Source organism: Suricata suricatta, chromosome 15 (assembly GCF_006229205.1).
Source record: "Suricata suricatta isolate VVHF042 chromosome 15, meerkat_22Aug2017_6uvM2_HiC, whole genome shotgun sequence".
Classification (NCBI taxonomy): domain Eukaryota; kingdom Metazoa; phylum Chordata; class Mammalia; order Carnivora; family Herpestidae; genus Suricata; species Suricata suricatta.
In genome coordinates, this window is record NC_043714.1 from 32,524,969 (window position 1) to 32,543,403 (window position 18,435).

The 18,435-nt window shown below is 33.5% G+C and overlaps 1 protein-coding gene across 4 annotated transcripts in view; it reads left to right on the forward strand.

Moving 5' to 3' along the window:
- Nucleotides 1-17,152: 17,152 nt before the first annotated feature.
- LOC115279493 (cyclic nucleotide-binding domain-containing protein 1-like) overlaps nucleotides 17,153-18,435 on the forward strand; it is a 155,241-nt gene continuing 153,958 nt past the window's right edge. For all 4 annotated transcript variants that reach the window (XM_029924035.1, XM_029924037.1, XM_029924034.1 and 1 more), the window contains exon 1: nucleotides 17,153-17,254. In XM_029924035.1, coding sequence (XP_029779895.1) covers nucleotides 17,167-17,254 — 88 coding nt within the window. In that variant the 5' untranslated portion in view covers nucleotides 17,153-17,166. The remainder of the gene's footprint in view (nucleotides 17,255-18,435) is intronic.

Below are 18,435 nucleotides of genomic sequence, written 5' to 3' on the forward strand. Positions count from 1 at the left end.
TCCCCTCTGCAGCACTCATGATCCTTTTCTCCCCTAAACCACAGCTCCACACTTCCTACCTTTTTTTGATATGGTCTCTTTTTTTTTTTTTTTTTTACTTCTGAAGTTTGTTCTGTCAATCTTCAGGTCAATTTCTGGGGGGTATTTAGGATGCTTTGATAGTTTTCTAGTTGTGTTTGTGGGACAAGATGAGCCTAGGGTCCTCCTACTTCACTCCCATGAAGAATGTAATAAATGAGATGGGAAATTGGCTTGATGCAATGAACAGCAGGCTGGAAGAAGCAGAGAGATGGATTAGTGACCTAGAAGACAAAATAATGGAAACTCATGAAGTGGAAAAAATGAGAGAAAGGAGAATTATGGAACATGAGAATAGATTTAGAGGTCAGCGACTTTATCAAATATTAGAACATTCATATCATAGAGGTCACAGGAGAAGAGAAAGAAAAGGAGACAGAAAATTTATTTCAAGAAATAATAGCAGAAAACTTCCTAATCTGGGGCAGGAAATAGACATTCAGATCCAGAAGGCACAGAGAACTCTCATCAAAATCAACAAAAGCAGGTCAGTTCACCAAGACATATTTCAATTAAACTTGCAAAATGTGGTAATAAAGAAAAAAAAAATCTTAAAAGCAGCAAGACAAAAGAAGTCCTTAATTTACATGGGAAGATTCATAAGGCTAGCTAGAGATTTTTCAACAGAAATTTGACAAGCCAGAAGGGAGTGGCATGATCTATTCAATGTGCTGAATGGGAAAAATCTGCAGCTAAGAATACTCTATCCATCAAGACTATCATTCAGAATAGGAGTTTCCCAGACAAAAGAAAACTAAATGAGTTTGTGATCATTAAACCAGTCCTGCAATAAATATTAAAGGGTATGCTTTGAGTGCAAAGGAGAGACCCAAAGTGACAAAGACAAGAAAGGATTAGAAAAAAATCTCCAGAAGCAATGACACAACAAGCAATAACATGACAAAATAATTACTTTAAATGTAATTCAAATGGACTAAATGCTCCAATTGAAAAACAATTCAGAATGGTTAAAACAAAATAAAACATATATATGCAGTCTACAAGAGACTTATATTAGACCTCAAGACACCTCCAGATCGAAAGTGAGGGGGAAGAGGAGCATATATCATGCAAATGGATGTCAAAAGAAAGCTGGAGTAGCAATATTTACATCAGAAAAACTAGACTTTTTTCTGTTCTTGTATTGTTTTTATCCTGCTTTTGTATCAGTGTAATACTGGCCTCATAGAATGATTTTGATATGTTCTCTTTATTCCATTATTTGTAAGATTTTGATAAAAATTGTCATTGTTATTAATAATTTTTTAATGTTTTCTAGAATTCACCAATGAAACCATGTAGTCTTGGGCTTTCTGTGTTGAGAATTTTTGATTCATATTTTAAGTTGTGTTCTTGTTATTGGCCTAAGAAGATTTTTCTATTTCTTGGATTTAAGATTCATGATTCAATCTTGGTAACTTGTATATTTTTAGGAATTATCTGTTTTTTTCCCGTAAGTTATCTGATTTGTTAGTATATAATTGTTTGTAGTTATCTGTTGTCACACTATATATTTCTGTGGTTATCTGTTGTATTGTTTAATCTTTAATTTCTCATTTTGGTTTTGAGTCTTCTTTCTTGCTCTCTTTCTTTTTTCCCCTTAGTTAATGTAGTTAAAGCATTGCTAATTTTGCTTATTATTATTATTATTATTTTTTTAAAATTGGTCATTACTTTCAATGTTATGTTATTGTTTATTCTGGTCTGTATTTTATTCTGATTTTTCTTTGTTATTTTCTTCCTCTACTAAATTTCATCTGAGCTCCATATTTTTTAGTTCCTTGTGGTATAATGTTATTAATTTGAATTATTTTTTGATATAAGCATTTATAACATAAATTTCACTCTGACATCTGCTTTTGCTGCATCCCCCCTCCAAAAAGAGTGCATTGTTGTGATGAGTTCTTAGTAACATATAGAATTATTGAATCATTATACTGTACACCTGAAACTAATATAATATTGTATGTTAATTATACTTCAACAAAATAAATAAATAGAATTAAAAAATAATAAAAATATGTAAATGTCTGGGAAGGAGGAAAACAAATATGTCAGAGTAGAAAATGTGATACTTGGGTTCAGTATTGAAAGAGGGAATATACTTTACAAGTCAAAGGAATGAGGTAAGTAGATAAATATGTCTAGTTATAAGGGATGCATTATAAATAATTGATATATCATTGATAAAAAATAAGTGACAATACAAGTATTTTAAAATAGATGAATGGATTAGTGAATAATAGTGTGTAGGTTACACTGACATTTTGAATTAACTTTAATTTTTAAGGATTCTTACTTTCTCTGTTATTAATCCACATAGGTAAATTGTGAATTCAAATTGAGAAATTTCCCTGGCTATGTTTAACATAAGATCAATGTCAATATATCATAAATAAACCTGTATTTCTGAAGATTTTCTGGAGAAATTCAGAATTTTCCTTAATATGAAAATGGAATTATCTACAATGAACAAAATTAAATTTAAACACTAACCATATTATACCTTTTTTTTTCTATCTCTGTATGGGAAGGCACACTTCTTTCCAGACTTCCAGCCATTAGTCTAGATGAATTATCAATTTTATATGGCTATCCCTCTATTCAAATTATATAAAAGTACTAATGACCCTAGTTTCTTGTTGAGTACAGAATGGTTAGAGAGTAGTCATAATGTGGTCTTTTGTCCACAAAAGGACATCAGAGGGAATATTTCTCAGCTAGCACATTTGTTTCCAGGGTGGAACTTCATTTGTGTAATGTTACCCAAGGTAGTATTTGCTGAGCATGCTCTAATGAAAGGCAGCCAGAGTTTCAGTTGTCCAGAGAACTAACTTTCAGACAAAAATGATCAGGATTTATATTTAGATAGATGCTGCTACCTTACCCAATAGCAAAGACAGAGGAAATATCAAAGCTGTAATATGCTCTCAGTCGACCATATGTTTGGGGATAGGAGTGATATTATAACTTCCCTGTATTGAAGTAAAGATACCTCTGTATTTATTTTTGTCCTGGAGCCATGGAACACATTTTTGCTGAATGTCTTATAAGGCTTGATAGAGCAAAACTACTCTTAAATAGATTGTCTAAACACTTCTTATTAAAGGTTTCAATTTGTCCTAAGATTTAGATGACCATCTTCATATAGCATTTTGCTAGTGCCTTCTTTTAGAACTTGAGATCATAAAGAAAGTATCTAATGTAAAAGTTTAGTTTTTAAATTTCTGATCAAATTTTTACTTATAATGCAGTTCTTTTTCTAAGTTTATTTACTTTGAGAGATAGAAAGAGAGAGAGAGAGTGAATATGAGGGAGGAGTAGACAGAGAGGAAGAGAGAGAGAATCCCAAGCAAGCTCTGCACCAGCATGGAGCCCGACGCAGGGCTCAAACCCACGAACCATGAGGTAATGACCTGATCTGAAATCAAGAGCTGGATGCTCTACCAACTGAACCACCCAGGCACCCCATAACTCAGTTCTTTAACTAAGTAATTTTTATACCCTACTGCCTTTGTCATGTACTAATAAAGAGTATAAGAGCAGGAAATTAAGTAGATTTTGAAAAATATATTTCTGTACTTTAAATTAGCAAATAAATTATCTGTATTTTCTCACTCATTTTTTTTCTGGAAATTATACTCACATCTTATTTTTTTATCTTAGATTAAGTTCATGTCTTTTATTTTACTTTTTGATGCTTTTTGGAAAACACCTATATTCATTTAACATTCTGCTTCAATTTGATAAGCATCTTATTTATGCCTTTCATTGTATTTGATGTTGGGTTGAAGATGTGGCCTGTTTGAGTACTTATAGGAGGTTGGATATATGCTTTTCTTCCTTAAGCACCAGGATCAGAAAATCAGTAGACTTTTTTTCTAACTTTGAACATCTTATTTCTATCATATGAAAGCAATACTTAGACTCAACTCGTCTAATTTCTAATTCTAATTCTTCTACTTATTCTTACTCTAAATGAGTTGAAAAAGTCACTTAATCTCTCTGAGCCCCAGGGTTTTACATCAATGGGATGATGATTATTCTTAATATTTACTTCAGAGAGGCTGTGAAGGTCAAATGAGATAATATTGGTGAGAATGCTTCCTAAACTATAAAGTATTATATATGTGTTAAATATTGCTGCTGTATTATTTAATCAAGGCACATTGACAGTTTTGAACCCTCAAGGAAATAGATGCTTCTAATAAGTTCTGAGTGTAATAAGTAAGAATACTTATTGTCTATTATGTGTCAGGCACTGTTTTATGGACTGGGGACAAAACACGGAATAAAATATGTTCTCCAAAAGTTTAGGCAAGATTACGTGGCCCTAACTGCCTTTAAAGGATTGGAAATGATTCTCTTGTCCCATTGGGATCCTTCAGAGAAAGAGCGGATCAGTCCAATTAGGTCTAGGCCTCCAAAGATAAAGGTCATAGACTGTCCTCATCATTTCAGAATGATTATTCTCCCAGAGAACAAGCTGGCATTCTACATTTTCCTGTACCCCTTTTTGTACCTCACCTGGTTCTTTGGTTTGTGATGAATTTTGTTCTCTTGACTTCAATACTAGCTTTTTTTTCTATATTTTACCTGCTTTTGACTCTTTCTGATTTCCGTTGTGTGCTTTTATCTACTAATTGTCTGGATTCAGTTAACAACTAGGTCAGCCATTTGTTCTAATGGCATAGCTGAATTTCTCAACTGTGACCTACCCCAGGAATACCAAGGACTTAGCCTGTTTCCAGTTTTGAAGTAATAAGACAATTGTAAATTCACTATCACTTCTTTCCTAGGAGGTGTTTATCTTAGCAGTTCAATTTTTGGCATAAAACACTAGATCACCTAAAGAACAACTATAATTGTGGGGGTTACATACGTACACTCTTGTATTTAGGAGGAGGCAGTGATGATTTCTTGAAAACTTGATCACAATTTAATTTCCTCTGTTTTTCTCTGTAAAAGTTGCATGAATTTTAATGTTTGTTTACTTGTTTATTTGGAAAGAGAGATGCAGTGTGAGCGGGGGAGGGGCAGAGAGAGAGGGGAGAAAAGAATTTGAAGCAGGCTCCAGGCTCTGAGCTGTCAGCACAGAGCCCAATGTGGGGCTCAAATTCACAAACTATGGGATCATGAAGCGAGCCGAAGTCGGACGCTTAACCAACTGAGCCACCCAGTCATCCCTGTATGATTATAATTTTAAAAGGCACAGATATTAACAGGGTCTAAGATTATTTATGGGAATGAATAATGTTGATTCTCACTTAATTACATTAATCTGAAAACTCAGAGGCTTATTTATGTTTCTCTGTGTTTATATTCACCTATGAAAGCAATCATATAGTTATTGGCTTAAGAAATACTTCCTTTATCTGATTCTTTGGAGACATGCCTAACCTTCCAGGAATAATAGCTTCTCCATTTTAACAAAGTTATTCTCAACCTTTGCTCCTATATGAAGAATGTTACGTGGAATTGGAGGAAAGCTACTTTGTCTTCCAAGATCAGTATTGTATATTGCAAACACTAAAAGGATACAAAAGAAGAGAGTGCATCTAGTTAAAGTGACATATATAACTGATACCCAGAGGTAATTCGAGGTATTACTCTCTTGGATCTTTTCATTTTTTTCAATAGTAGACATAGATGGTATCATAAAATCAAATATTTTTCAATATTAACATTTGCACAAAGGATCAAGAATCCTGTCAATGTGTGAGCCTGCCCCAGTTGGGCTTGCAGATAAGTACACAGACACGAGTATGAACTTGGTTGTAAAGTTTCTTCAGATGTCTTGGTTCCCTTTTTGCTGTGGGTGCCTTGCACTGGTTAATAATTCTTTTTGACTTGGTTGATTCTTTGTTGTGCAGACTCTTGTTTGGGCCTGCCTATCTTACAAGTTCTCTGGTTCCTCTATCTCATGCAATAAGTAAGATTCCTGATGACTTTACTTTGGGACTCTCATGCTATAGTGCTCCCTGAATGGGTTTGAGAAAAAGAAGATTACTTATCAGGTTTAGTATTTATTTCCTTTCTGTGTAGTTTCAAGTCTAAGTTAGGTACTTCTTAGGTACATCTTTATACTCAAAATACTCTGGTGTTGAAGAGCACTGCAGTACCTCTTATACCAATTGGTTTATAAATAGTAATGCTGAAACCATGTCTTATGAGATGTCTTTTTAACTTGAAATTGTGTATTGGTTGTATTCTTGGTTGTCCCAGATATCTCTTCTAATGTTTTCAACTTATTCTGAAATTTGTTTTATTATAGAGAGTGTAATTCAGGCCCTTCACTAAAACGGTAAATGCTCTTAGGAAAGAAAAAATATACAATGACTTCACATTGATGAGAACTCAAATTCAAAGGCCAAAGTTTATTGGTAGTTTTTTTTTTTTGACTTTTCATGAATAGACAGATATGGCTGGAACCTAACAGCAATTCCAGACTGATTTGACAATTTACCAGGAGACTGCAGACTGACTTTGATGCTTTTGAAAATAGAGCTGAGAACAGACATCTCAACTAGGGTCATCATCAGTCAACTGTTCAGCTTGACAGTCTTTTTCAATGTCTAGTCAAGGTTGCACTGGAGTATTTTTTTTTTTGAAAAATATTTATGATATTTTCCCTAGAGTATCTGCTTTTAAAACTTAAAAAAATAGATATGATATTCTAAATTTGGGGCTCAAAACATGTTTTAGATTTGCCTTTAGTTCAATAGGTATAATTTAATGTGAAATAAGCAAGTATCATGTTGATGATCTTTTTACAATTTTTAAATGATTGATATTCTGCTAATAGATTCTTAGCAATGACTGACAGTAATACAACCTCACTTATTTTTTTATTGCCATGGATCACTCTCAAAATACTTATGACTATCATTATCATCATTATCATACTCAAGAAACTTCAGAACCTAATTACATGAAATTGTATGTAGAACTTTCAAACACAAGTGATCTACTTTTTTGAGCAATTGACTATCCAAGAAAAATATTGGTGCATATTATTTGGAAACATCTGGATTACAGTAGGATAATAGTGATGGGTATCAAGTCTCTTACTGCATTCCATTGTGAAAGCATAGCATGGCTAAGTAGAAGGCAGCAAATTCTCCATACACAATTCATTTCAATTGCCCAAGAAAGATGTACACTCAAGTTTAGAGATAAATTTCATAGCCCCAATTACCAGTTGAAAAAACATAATAGAAAAATGTATAACTTAGTTGAATTTGTTTAAAAAGCTGTTGTCACAAAACTCTAATTGTGATGAAAGTCCTTTTAATTAAATTGCCAGTTATGTCAAAAGCAAAATTAATTCTTATTTAATTAAGCAGCATATTTATATAAAATACAATAAAAACCATTAATAATTAAAAACTTTAAAATATGTAAGAGTGCTTTTAGAATTTTAGGAAAACATTGTAGTATGGCAGAACACACAACAGTAGTAGTAATGTTTTGAAACAATCAGTTCCATCAAACATTATGAAATATAGCAAGAGTTGTGAAGTTTAAGATATTTAGGCAAACTATTTTCTCAAGTAACCAACCAACCATCTGGAATGATAGTATATTATCTCTCTCTCACATGTACATACATACCTATATCTCTATATCTGTCTACCTACCTACCTACCTACCTACCTACCTATCTACCTACGTACCTATCTACTTATCTATGTGTCATTGGGCATGAGTTCCTCTGAGAAGGAGGTGCCCTTTGGAGAAGCAGCTTCCTATGTAGCTAAGGCTCAATCTATTGTTGGGGCCGGGTAACTGATATCCTTTGACAGTTAGGAAGAGCAAATTAAAGGGGAGAAGTTGCTACATTAACAGAGCACAGAAATAGCTGACAGGAAAAAAATTAAAAAATGTTAAAATCATAAAAAAATTCTGCAGTTAAAGATTGAGTCCATTATTAGGATAGGATTAGAGACTCTAATAGTTTCTAAAGACAGTATTATAATATAATTGATATTCTTAATGATAGTTCTGAATCAGTAAGCCAAAAAAATATATTCGGCAGCTTCTTTTATTTTATCTATCTATCTATCTATCTATCTATCTATCTATCTATCTATCTATCATCTATCTATCTATCAATCTATCTATTTATAATTTAGGAACAAAGTGGTGAAAAATTAAAAAAAATGTTTTGGTGCCTAGGACATAAGTTCAGTTATCTAGAAAAAGTTTATTAGTCTTCCTATTATATTGTGATACTCTTTTCCACTTTGGCTGTGGGCAGATTGCGGGGCAACAAGAATGGGTGGTTTGATTCATAGAATCAGTGGATCACTCTATGTGGCATATTCTCAAGAGATGGAATGAGGGCAGAGCTGAGGTGGGGAGAGAGTCCAAATTGATGTTGGGAGGCTACTGGGGAATAAATAAAAGAGTAGGAGGAAGTTGAACTGGGATTATTAGAGCACATACACAAAAAGCAAACCTGAAGAAATTTGCAAGGCAGAGGATGGGTGCTCACAGGGGCTTTTAGTGCATTACACAACAACCTGAAAAGAGTGGCTTAGGATGAAGAATATATATATATATACATACACATAGTTAAATTGATGTAAGACCATATTGTGAACTATGATGTATGATGAGGATAGATAATGCATTAGTTTCCTAGAGTTGCTGTAACAAAGCATGAAAAACTGGGTGGTTTAAAGCAACAGAAATTTATTGTCTCGCAGTTCTAGAGGCTAAACGTCCAAAATGAAATGCTGGCTGGGCTGTATCCTTTCTGATAGCCCTAGGGGAGAATCCTTACTTGCTTCTTCCTTAGCATTCCTCAGTTTGTAGATGCCTGATTCCAGTCATGTAGCCCTTTGTGTTTTCTCATTGTCTTCTCTCTCTGACTAAATCCCCTCTTTTTATTAGAGTCATATGGGATTAGAGTCCACCCTGATGACCTCATTTTAACTTGTTTATCTCTGTAAAGATTCTATTTACAAATAAGGATTTATTGAAATAAATTTCTGGGTCCTGATTGAAGCTGCTTCTGCTGAGGTGCCTCATCAGCAAACTGAAACTTAGATAACTCATGTTCTGTAAATGCTCTGCTTGAGCAGAAACACAGTACACCCAACAAGCCAATCCCTGGGTGATTGCCAAGCATCAATAATGATTTCCTGTTCTAAATAAGGTCATATGTGTAATTCTAGCCAACCAACCAGAGCCAGATACTCTCTCCTTGTTCCCTGATTGCGTTCTTCTATAAAAGCTGCAGTTTTGTTCCTTGCTTTGCAGTTCTCTGGACCCTTGAGAGTGGAGACTGGTTGCCTCATGAAGTATGAAATGAAATTTGGTTAGATCAGCTAAATTGTCCTCTTTGATTATTTTAACAGGCTTACACATATCATTTTTGGGGAATATATTTCAACATATTACAGGTAGATTCTCATCAGTCCTACCCCATATGCTTTAAAATTTCATTGTGTTCTTCCAGATTTTGTCATTAAAGTATCTATCATTTTTAAGTTCCAATATTATACATCTTATCTTTTATGGAATTTTTATGCCTATATGCAGGAACTATCCTGCAAGAACTGTCCTGCAATTGGTATCCAGATACCTTGAACCATATTGTTGCTCTGTTCTTGCATGTAACTTGAATGTAACTTGCATGGTGATTTGGTAGTTTCTCTAATAGTTTTAGGAGACTGTTTTGAGGAAAAATGGAAATCAGATAAGTTAAAAGATGAGTTGAGATGGATTTATATTGTGTTGTGGTGTAAGCTCAAGTCTTTATAACAACCCCCTTATTTCATAAATTATTTGAATGATTATTTCATAACCATTTTTTGAATGGTTCTGCTTTTCTGATCAGACCCTGACTGATACAGTTGATAGAGGAAAGACCTATTCAAGCCCTGAAAAACTTTTAGGATTTTTTTTTTTGATCCAGCCAATCAAAAAAGTGAATCATGCACAATTTTGAATGACAATTTGATATATCACAGAAAATAGATAAAACAGAATTGATGTGATCCAAAACTGTGTTTAGCCAGTTTTTGCTGGATAGTTATTCTCTTGTATTTGACCTAGTAAAGTCAGGGGTTTGCTTCAAATGAGCCATTTGTCATTGCCTGTAAATCTGTACTGTTTGTTGCAGATAACATGTAACAAAGTAATGATTAATAAAAAATATTCAAATGGGCATCATCTATCTTTCATGTAAACTACAGTTTAATAATGTATGAATGCATATGTTCATTTTTTTGTTCAAAGACATTGTGTCTAGTAAACACCAAACTATGGTTTTAAACAATAGCAGGCACCAAACAACAATAACAACAACAAAAAACTGGAAAAATATAACTGGTAACAGGCTCTCTTTCTGAACAATAAAATGTGACTGATAGTTCTCCAGAGAAAAAATGCACAACAATGGATATTTACCTAAGTAACATCTTATGCCAAAATAGCACAATGATTTATAATATTGTAGGTCATTTCAGAAGTTGCTACAGGATACCTCACACAGATAGTGTACTGTGTGGTGCAAATTATAGTGATTTGTCGAAGTGTAGATTGGAAGACTGGAGCAATAAAGAAAGAAGAATAATGTTCTTCCTTGAATCATTGGGGAAAAGCACAGCTCAGCACTTGTCCCCAGGCAACTTTGAATAGTTGTACAACACATTGAAGTTCAAGTCTCTGAAATGTCAAACCTAAATGACAATGAGATTACATTAGGGAAAAAAAAAACCAAGGTGACTAGTGGCTCATTTGATGTTGTGAATGATATCTTCATAAAAGTCACTTATGGTGTGGTAAACTGAGAAGCACTGAAAGTTATTGGGTGAAGAGGGAGATAATATTCACTCCTTAAATAAGAGAGGGAAGGGATACCAATCAGGAGGGAGAATTTAGCAAGGCAAAGAATTTGTGATCTAAGCTTAAATTATGACTCCTTTTCTGATACATTATATGACCTTTAGAAAGTCAAACCTAGATTGGATTAAGTAGTGAGTCCAATTCTGTCTGCTGTACAAGTGGAAAGGCGAATCATGTGTTCAGGAAATAGAACATGCTCAATAAATTTGCTCCAAGAAGGAGGACATGTTTTATGCTGTTCATAGGCTCTATCAGTGTTGCAATGCCCATATTCACTCCTCTGGCTGTATAATCCCACAAGCTAGAAAGTAAGGCTTTATAAGGAATGGGCAGGATTGGACAAGCAATCATGCACTGTTTGACACTTCTAGATGCTTCTTTAGGCAGCTATGAATATAGCCAAGTTAATCTTTGAGAAAATCATACTAAGGAAAGTCATACTAAGTCCTACTAAGGAAAGTACAAAGGAAGAAGAAAGGGAAATGGACATTATTATTTCTTTTTCCTTTTAGATCAGGGAGACTGGTTTATTTTTTTCTGCAGTTAAGGTGGATACTGTACTTTGAAATTTAAATGAATTTTGAGCACCTGCAGAACAAAATGTTGTGAATTCACACTAATGTATATGGAGAAAAGTCAAGAGAACAAATAGATTGTACACGTAAGAAACTATGTCAGCCAGTATTTATAGCATGCGAGAAAAGTTGGGTAATGAATATCTTTGTTAAGAGCACTTATTTGCTTAAATAGAGTCTTTCTTCTAACAAGAGACATTAACATTTAAAATAGGTCTGGGGAAAATGATTGTTGGCCATGTTTTCCTTTGCCTGAGTGGATGCTAAACCAAAAGGCTAAGAGCCAGCCAGAGGTTGCATCCTGAGATGCATTTCAATGGCTGGACCTGGGAAATTATTATCACCAAGATTTTTTTTTTTTCCAGATCTATAAAATGGGACTAAGGTCAGTTTCTGCCATATTGACTTTCACAAAGATTGAATTAAATCGAAAATAATGCATAGATATCACTTACCTTGGCAAGTGGAATTTAGTCCATAAATGTTGTGTCACTCAATTATTACTCTTGTTAGAATAGAAATTTGAAGTGAAGTTCTATGAATTAGCTTTTATTCACTATATTATTGAGGTAAACTTTGATCAAATAAACTCAAAAAGTTTTGTAATAAGTGGAACACAGATGAGTTTGTCGCTTTCAGAGTGAGTTTTGAATAGACATTAAAATACTAGGGCACTCATAATCTAGTAGAGTGAATGTCTTAATATGCTACTCTGGTTAAAATTTTTGGTAATGTAAACATTTTGTACCTTTTATTTAGGAAAAATTTATCTTCAATAAGGAGATTCCATCTGTTTGTGAGTGCCTTTAAAAGAAAAGAGTTTTAAAGTCAGTAAGAGAAGATATTTTTAAAGTTTTGAAATATAAATAGTTTTATCTAAAAAACATGGGAATTACTAATTAAGTCTGACAAAGATTTCTGATCTCAGTGGTTTTCTAGACTATATAGTTGTTATGAAGTTTAATTATTTCCTTGAACAGTTGATTTCATTTGAAATGTTTTTCATTTATAGTCATCAACAGTTGATAACATTTTCTTCCTTCAATATTAAAATGTTCTGCCTTTCCTGCTGAATATTTATATTTCTTATAAAAAGGGCTGATATGAAGTCTTTGATCCTTTTGCTTAAGATTATTAAGAGTCATTTCAGACAGAATATTCATGTGTAAGTTTTAAAAAAAGCATTTGTTATTATATCTGTTGAGAAATATCCTCAATTAAAAAAATCAAATTGCATCTGGATTCATCTTCATGGTGATCTCTGTGTTAAAATGGCATTCTTATTTGTAAATGAGATCCCAAATTTTTGTGCATATTTTCTGAAGAATGTAGACACAGAAAACAATTGCTAGGGTTCATGGATAAAGTACAGTTTAATCCTTTTGAGGAAGGAGAAAGGAGCCGATATCCCATGTCTTATCTTTCCCTGATCTGCTCATTCTTTCACAAACTTCTAAGAATCCCTTTTCAGGTTCAGCCTCTCTGGTTCTTTTTGCTACGGGTTAAAGGTAAGACCTGAACTAAGCAGTCCACATTACTATATATGCTTCGTTTGTATATATGCATTTATAAATAAATAAATAAATATTGTACTTTATTAATTCCTTGCTTTATAAACTTCTAGTTATATAAAATTACATATAAATTATGTATTTTTTGGTTAATTTGGATACCATTCATGTGAATATATGTAATACATATATAATTTACTTTGATTTGCCATTATTATAAGCATGTGCACTTGTAATTTATGGGCTGTCCTTTCAAAGAACAGACTGGCCACGGATATAATATGTAGCACTTTATATAAATGGATTTTGAATCTAATCACTTTTAACTTATACAAATGCTTTGATAATTATATGTATTTTCAATTTATTAAACTGTTTTTATTGAAGCATAGTTGACGCACAACATTTTAGTTTTAGTTTGAGGTTTACAACATAGTGGTTCAACATCTCTGTATGTTCAGCATAAGTGTAGCTACTGTCTTCAGAGAATGCTATTACAATTGATGATTATATTTTTAAATATAAATATGTGAATTAAAACAATTGTTTTAATTTTAATTGAAGTATTACTTTTGGAATTACTTTATTTGGAAATGTTAGTAGTGTATAGAAAATTTTTGTGGTAAATTTGATTATTTTTGTTACTGTGTTTTGTGATACAGAATCAAGATCTATCTTGGACAATTAATCTGTAATAAACTACTGCTGACTATGTAGCAGGAGTGAGTGGAACCCATAAGAAAGGTATCATTAAGATAAAGTATTTAGGGGTGCCTGGGTGGCTCAGTTGGGTAAGCATCAGACACTTGATTTCAGCTCAAATCATGATCTTGTGGTTCATGGGATAGAGCCCCACATCGGGCACTGTCAGCTAGGGATCTCTCCCTCACTGCCCTCCCTTCCTCACCTCTCTCAAAAAAATAAATAAATATTTTTAAAAAGTGTTTAAAGTGTTTAAAAAGCATTTAATCTATATGAATTCTCAAGGTTTATCTCAGCAATATTAATATTATTACTACTAATAAAATTGTAATTCAGTGATTATATATTTAGAAACTGTGCTAGGATTTTTAGATTCATTTTAATTTAATCTTCATGTTAGTATGATGCATTGTGACTATATATATAGTCTGCATGTATGTATATACTGTAATGTTTGTATTGATGTAAGTATCAATATATATGATTGCATTATATGTATAGATTGGGATACTGAAACTAAGATTAACTGACTTGCCCAGGATAATTTTATAAGTGTTTGAGAAGTGATTAGATTTATGGAGAATATTCAGGCATTGATAACTTAATATATCTTTCTATCAAACATAAATCATGTGATTATATGATTATGTTATTGTTCTTAGAATGAATCGTAAGAGGACTCAGAATACATTGGAAAGACTAATGAAAACATTTGAATGAGGGGTGCCTGGGCGGCTCAGTCGGACTCTAGGTTTCGGCTCAGGTTATGATCTCACAGTTTTGTGAGTCCAGCCCTATGTAGGGTCTGTGCAAGCAGCATGGACTCTGTTTGAAATTCTCTCTCTTTCCTTTCCTCTCTGCTCCACCCCTGCTTATGGTCTGTCTCTCTTAAAATAAATAAATAAACTGCAAAAAAAAATTGAAACATTTGGAGGAGCTGCATTTGTGATTTGATGGGTTCTTTCTGGATGTATACCAGCAGATACTAGTAAATACACATACATGAAGATTATGTAAACTTAGATAAAATTAAGTGAGATTTTAAAATTGATTGTTTTGCTGTTTTCTCCTTGGTATTCTTACTTGTATTGTCAATTTGTCATATTTTTAAAAGAGTTTTTAAATGGCCAGATTTCATTCTAAGTGAAATAAGTCAGGCAGAGAAAGACAGATACCATATGTTTTCTCTTATGTGTGGAACAGGAGAAACTTAACAGAGGACTATAGGGGAGAGGAAAGGGAAAAATATAGTTAAGAAGAGAAAGGGATGCAAACCATGGGAGATTTGTAAATACTGAGAATAAACAGGGTTGATGGGGTTGGGGGAGAGGGGAAAATGGGTGATGGGCATGGAGGAGGGCACTTGTTGAGATGAGCACTGGGTATTATATGAAAACCAACTTGACAATAAACTATACTAAAAAAAAAAGAGTTTTCAAGCAAGGTTGAGTTTGATGTGAAATTACTATGATATGTAGGTTTCATTGTATGTGATTTCTATTTAGGAAATACTGAAAAAAAAAGGTAAAAATTTAGAAAAGAAGGTAAAAAACCTAGAAGATAAATAAAGATAATAACTGATGAAATTGGAGTCAGAGATGAAAGTGATCATTATGAACTTTGGGCCTTCGAAAACTTCCTTTCTTTGATTTGTTTGATCAAAAACTATTTGTTGAAGGGGAAAAAAATCCTCTAATAGAGTCCCATCTGTTCAAAATACATGAAAAATGCAAAAGTACTTTGTAATTAACTTCTATAAAGAGATCCTTGGTTCTTTGAGTTTTAATGTGAAGATGAGAGGAGAATAGATCTGGGATAGTCTGTCAAATGAAGGCTGTAGGGATTCCCAAGGGTGCGGGGGACCAACCCATGCAGCACAGTCGAAAGGTCCCGAGTAGGGGGTTGGTGTCGGCGAAAATATCTCTAGAAAAGAAGACGGACAAGATGAACAAGACAAACAAGACAGATGAGACAGACAGCGTGGATGGCAGTAGGTAGAAAAGGACTTTTATTAAGATAGCCAGGGTCTTATATACCCTGGGTGATTACATCATTTCCTGAAGTAAAAACATGCTCCGGGGAAGGTTATTCTTATCAGTAAATAACAGGTTTAAGTCATTGCAAAAGGGAGAATCCCCTAATAGTCTGGTTCTAAACATATGATAAGCCTGAAGAATTCTATGAGGCGATATACATTCCATAAGGCCCTTCATTAGTTATTCAGGGGTGGGATGATTATCCTTAAGCAAATCTTTTGGGAGAGGATTATGTTCACTCCCTACAGTAGACAAAGAGCCAGAAAATAAAGTAAATCATAGGATGAACAGAAGCCACATGTTCAGCCCAAGAGGCAAAATATTGTTTGAGGGTTATTATTGCCTACTGGGCCCCAACACAAGGGGGTGTGGTAGGGATGTCAAGGTACCATTCTGTGACAGGAGCTGTGCAGGTGAAGTTGGATGACTAGTATAAAAGAAATAAAAATTAAAAGCAATGGTAAGACTCAACAGATTTGAGTCTATAGTGAATTCAGAGTTAATAAAACTAGGGACAGAAAATATATTCCGTTGAAAATTTATGGTGAATTTTATTACACAGATACTATTGATTGATTTAATGCAGATACAATTTAATAGGAACTGTTGCAAGATAAATGTGTTACTTTTATAGTACAATTAAAGTTTTCAATTCTGGTTATTAATGGTTTTTAGATGAAGTTGATCAGTAAATGGTTACCATTCTAGTGGTTAGGCTCAGGTATCAGTCACAGTCCTTTGAGAATTACTTATTGCAGTTATGACACCAGGAAAATATTTTTAAAGGCTTGGGAGATAACAGATAATTAAAAGATACATTAATTACAACTCTAAACCCTATACATTGTAATGAGCCTTAATTATTGTGAAGCAGCAGAAAATAACCAAAACATATCACACTGTAATAGACTATGGTTACATATAAGCAGGGGTAAGTTTATTGGTGTATAGTTATAAGGGATATATTTTGCCTTCTGTATGTAGCCATGGAGATCAGTATAAATAACCTGTTGCTGCTGCACAAATAAGGTATCTAATACCCAATGTAAACATTTAGGAGGTAGTAAAAAGGGTTCTGGACTATGGGTGACTAATGAAATGAAATCTTTCATTTAATCTGGACTCATGTGCTATTGATTCTCCTGTGTCTGCTTTACGGAATTTCCTTTTTCATTTTTACTACTCTTTATAGGTCACAAAAACCCTTCATAAACTACATTGTTCTTTCTGGTCTATATTTAACTCTTGGAAATGCTGTAAACTGTATAAGAACTGTGAACATGAACATTCCATAGTACTCAGCCTATCAAGGAGTACCTTGAGGGTTCTGCTTTATGATGCTTCAAGGCAAAGAAGGATCATTTGCCTCTCCAGTAGCCTCTGATCATCTGCCTTTGAGCCATCAAGATGCCTCTATCTTCTCTTCCTGCAGCTATTTTGTCTCATATGATAGCTATAAACAATGTGCCTCCTCCTCCACTTCACAGTTTACCAAGTGAGTAAGGAATGCATCAGGAGTTGGTCATTGTTTTAACTGGTACTTAATCCCAGATATAAGAAATGGGGAACTTCTGGGGTGCCTGGGTGGCACAGTTGGTTAATCATCTAATTCCTGATTTCTACTCATGTCATGATCTCACAATTCATGAGTTTGAGCCCTTTATCGGGCCCTTTGCTGACAGTATAAAGCCTGTTTAGGATTCTCTCTCTGTCTCTCCCTAAATAAATAAACTAAACTAAAAAAAAAAAAGGCATTTGTGGGTTGTTAGAGGCATGAAGAATCTTTTTGACAGAGGAATGATATGGAAAAAAATAGATGTACAAATCCTGTTTTGTCCCTCTAAAGTCATTTCAATCCTCTAGATTTCAAATATTTTACTTTGTAAAGTGAGGATCTTTATGAACTTTCAGGAATTCAAGTAAGAAATACTTCTAAAGAGAAATGAAAACAAAGGTATAGGAAAGATCATCTGACTCACCAGTGATTAAACCCCTTGTTTCTGGCAGGTCTTCTGCTTACCCAGAGTCAGTCTTACTGCCCTACCCTTTATGAGCTAATTAATACTTAATTTTCACTAGAAGAATGCTAATTAAAATTTTCAAGTAAATAAAAGAGATAATTTCCATTATTCTTCCTCTGAAATTTATTCCTATTTAATTTTGTTTTTATTTTGTAGTCTCTGATTTATAATATCATTGGAATTACAAATTAGAGTTAAATATTTTGAAGTTTATAGAGATTGACAGCATTTTATTATTTTATATAGTCAATCTACACCCAGAACATTTTCTCAAGACTTCTTGTCATAGCTATAATATATAGATCTATTATTTGATTATCAGTATACTGATGAAGCAGTCCTAGTGCTATTTGAGATTTTAAAAATATCTTTGCAATAACAAAGATAATAATCTTGATATTTTTCAACTACAATAATGCATTTATCTTTTTAATATTCATTAGGTAAGTTTATTGTGTGATTTGAAGAAGTTAACCTATTCTTTTATCTTCCTGTGATAGTTAACATTTTCACATCAGTTTTTTTTTCCATAATATTTTATTGTCAAATTGTTTTCCATACAACACCCAGTGCTCTTCCCCTCAAGTGCCCTCCACCATCACCACCACCTCTTTTCCCCCCTCCCCCTTCCCCTTCAACCCTCAGTTCATTCTCA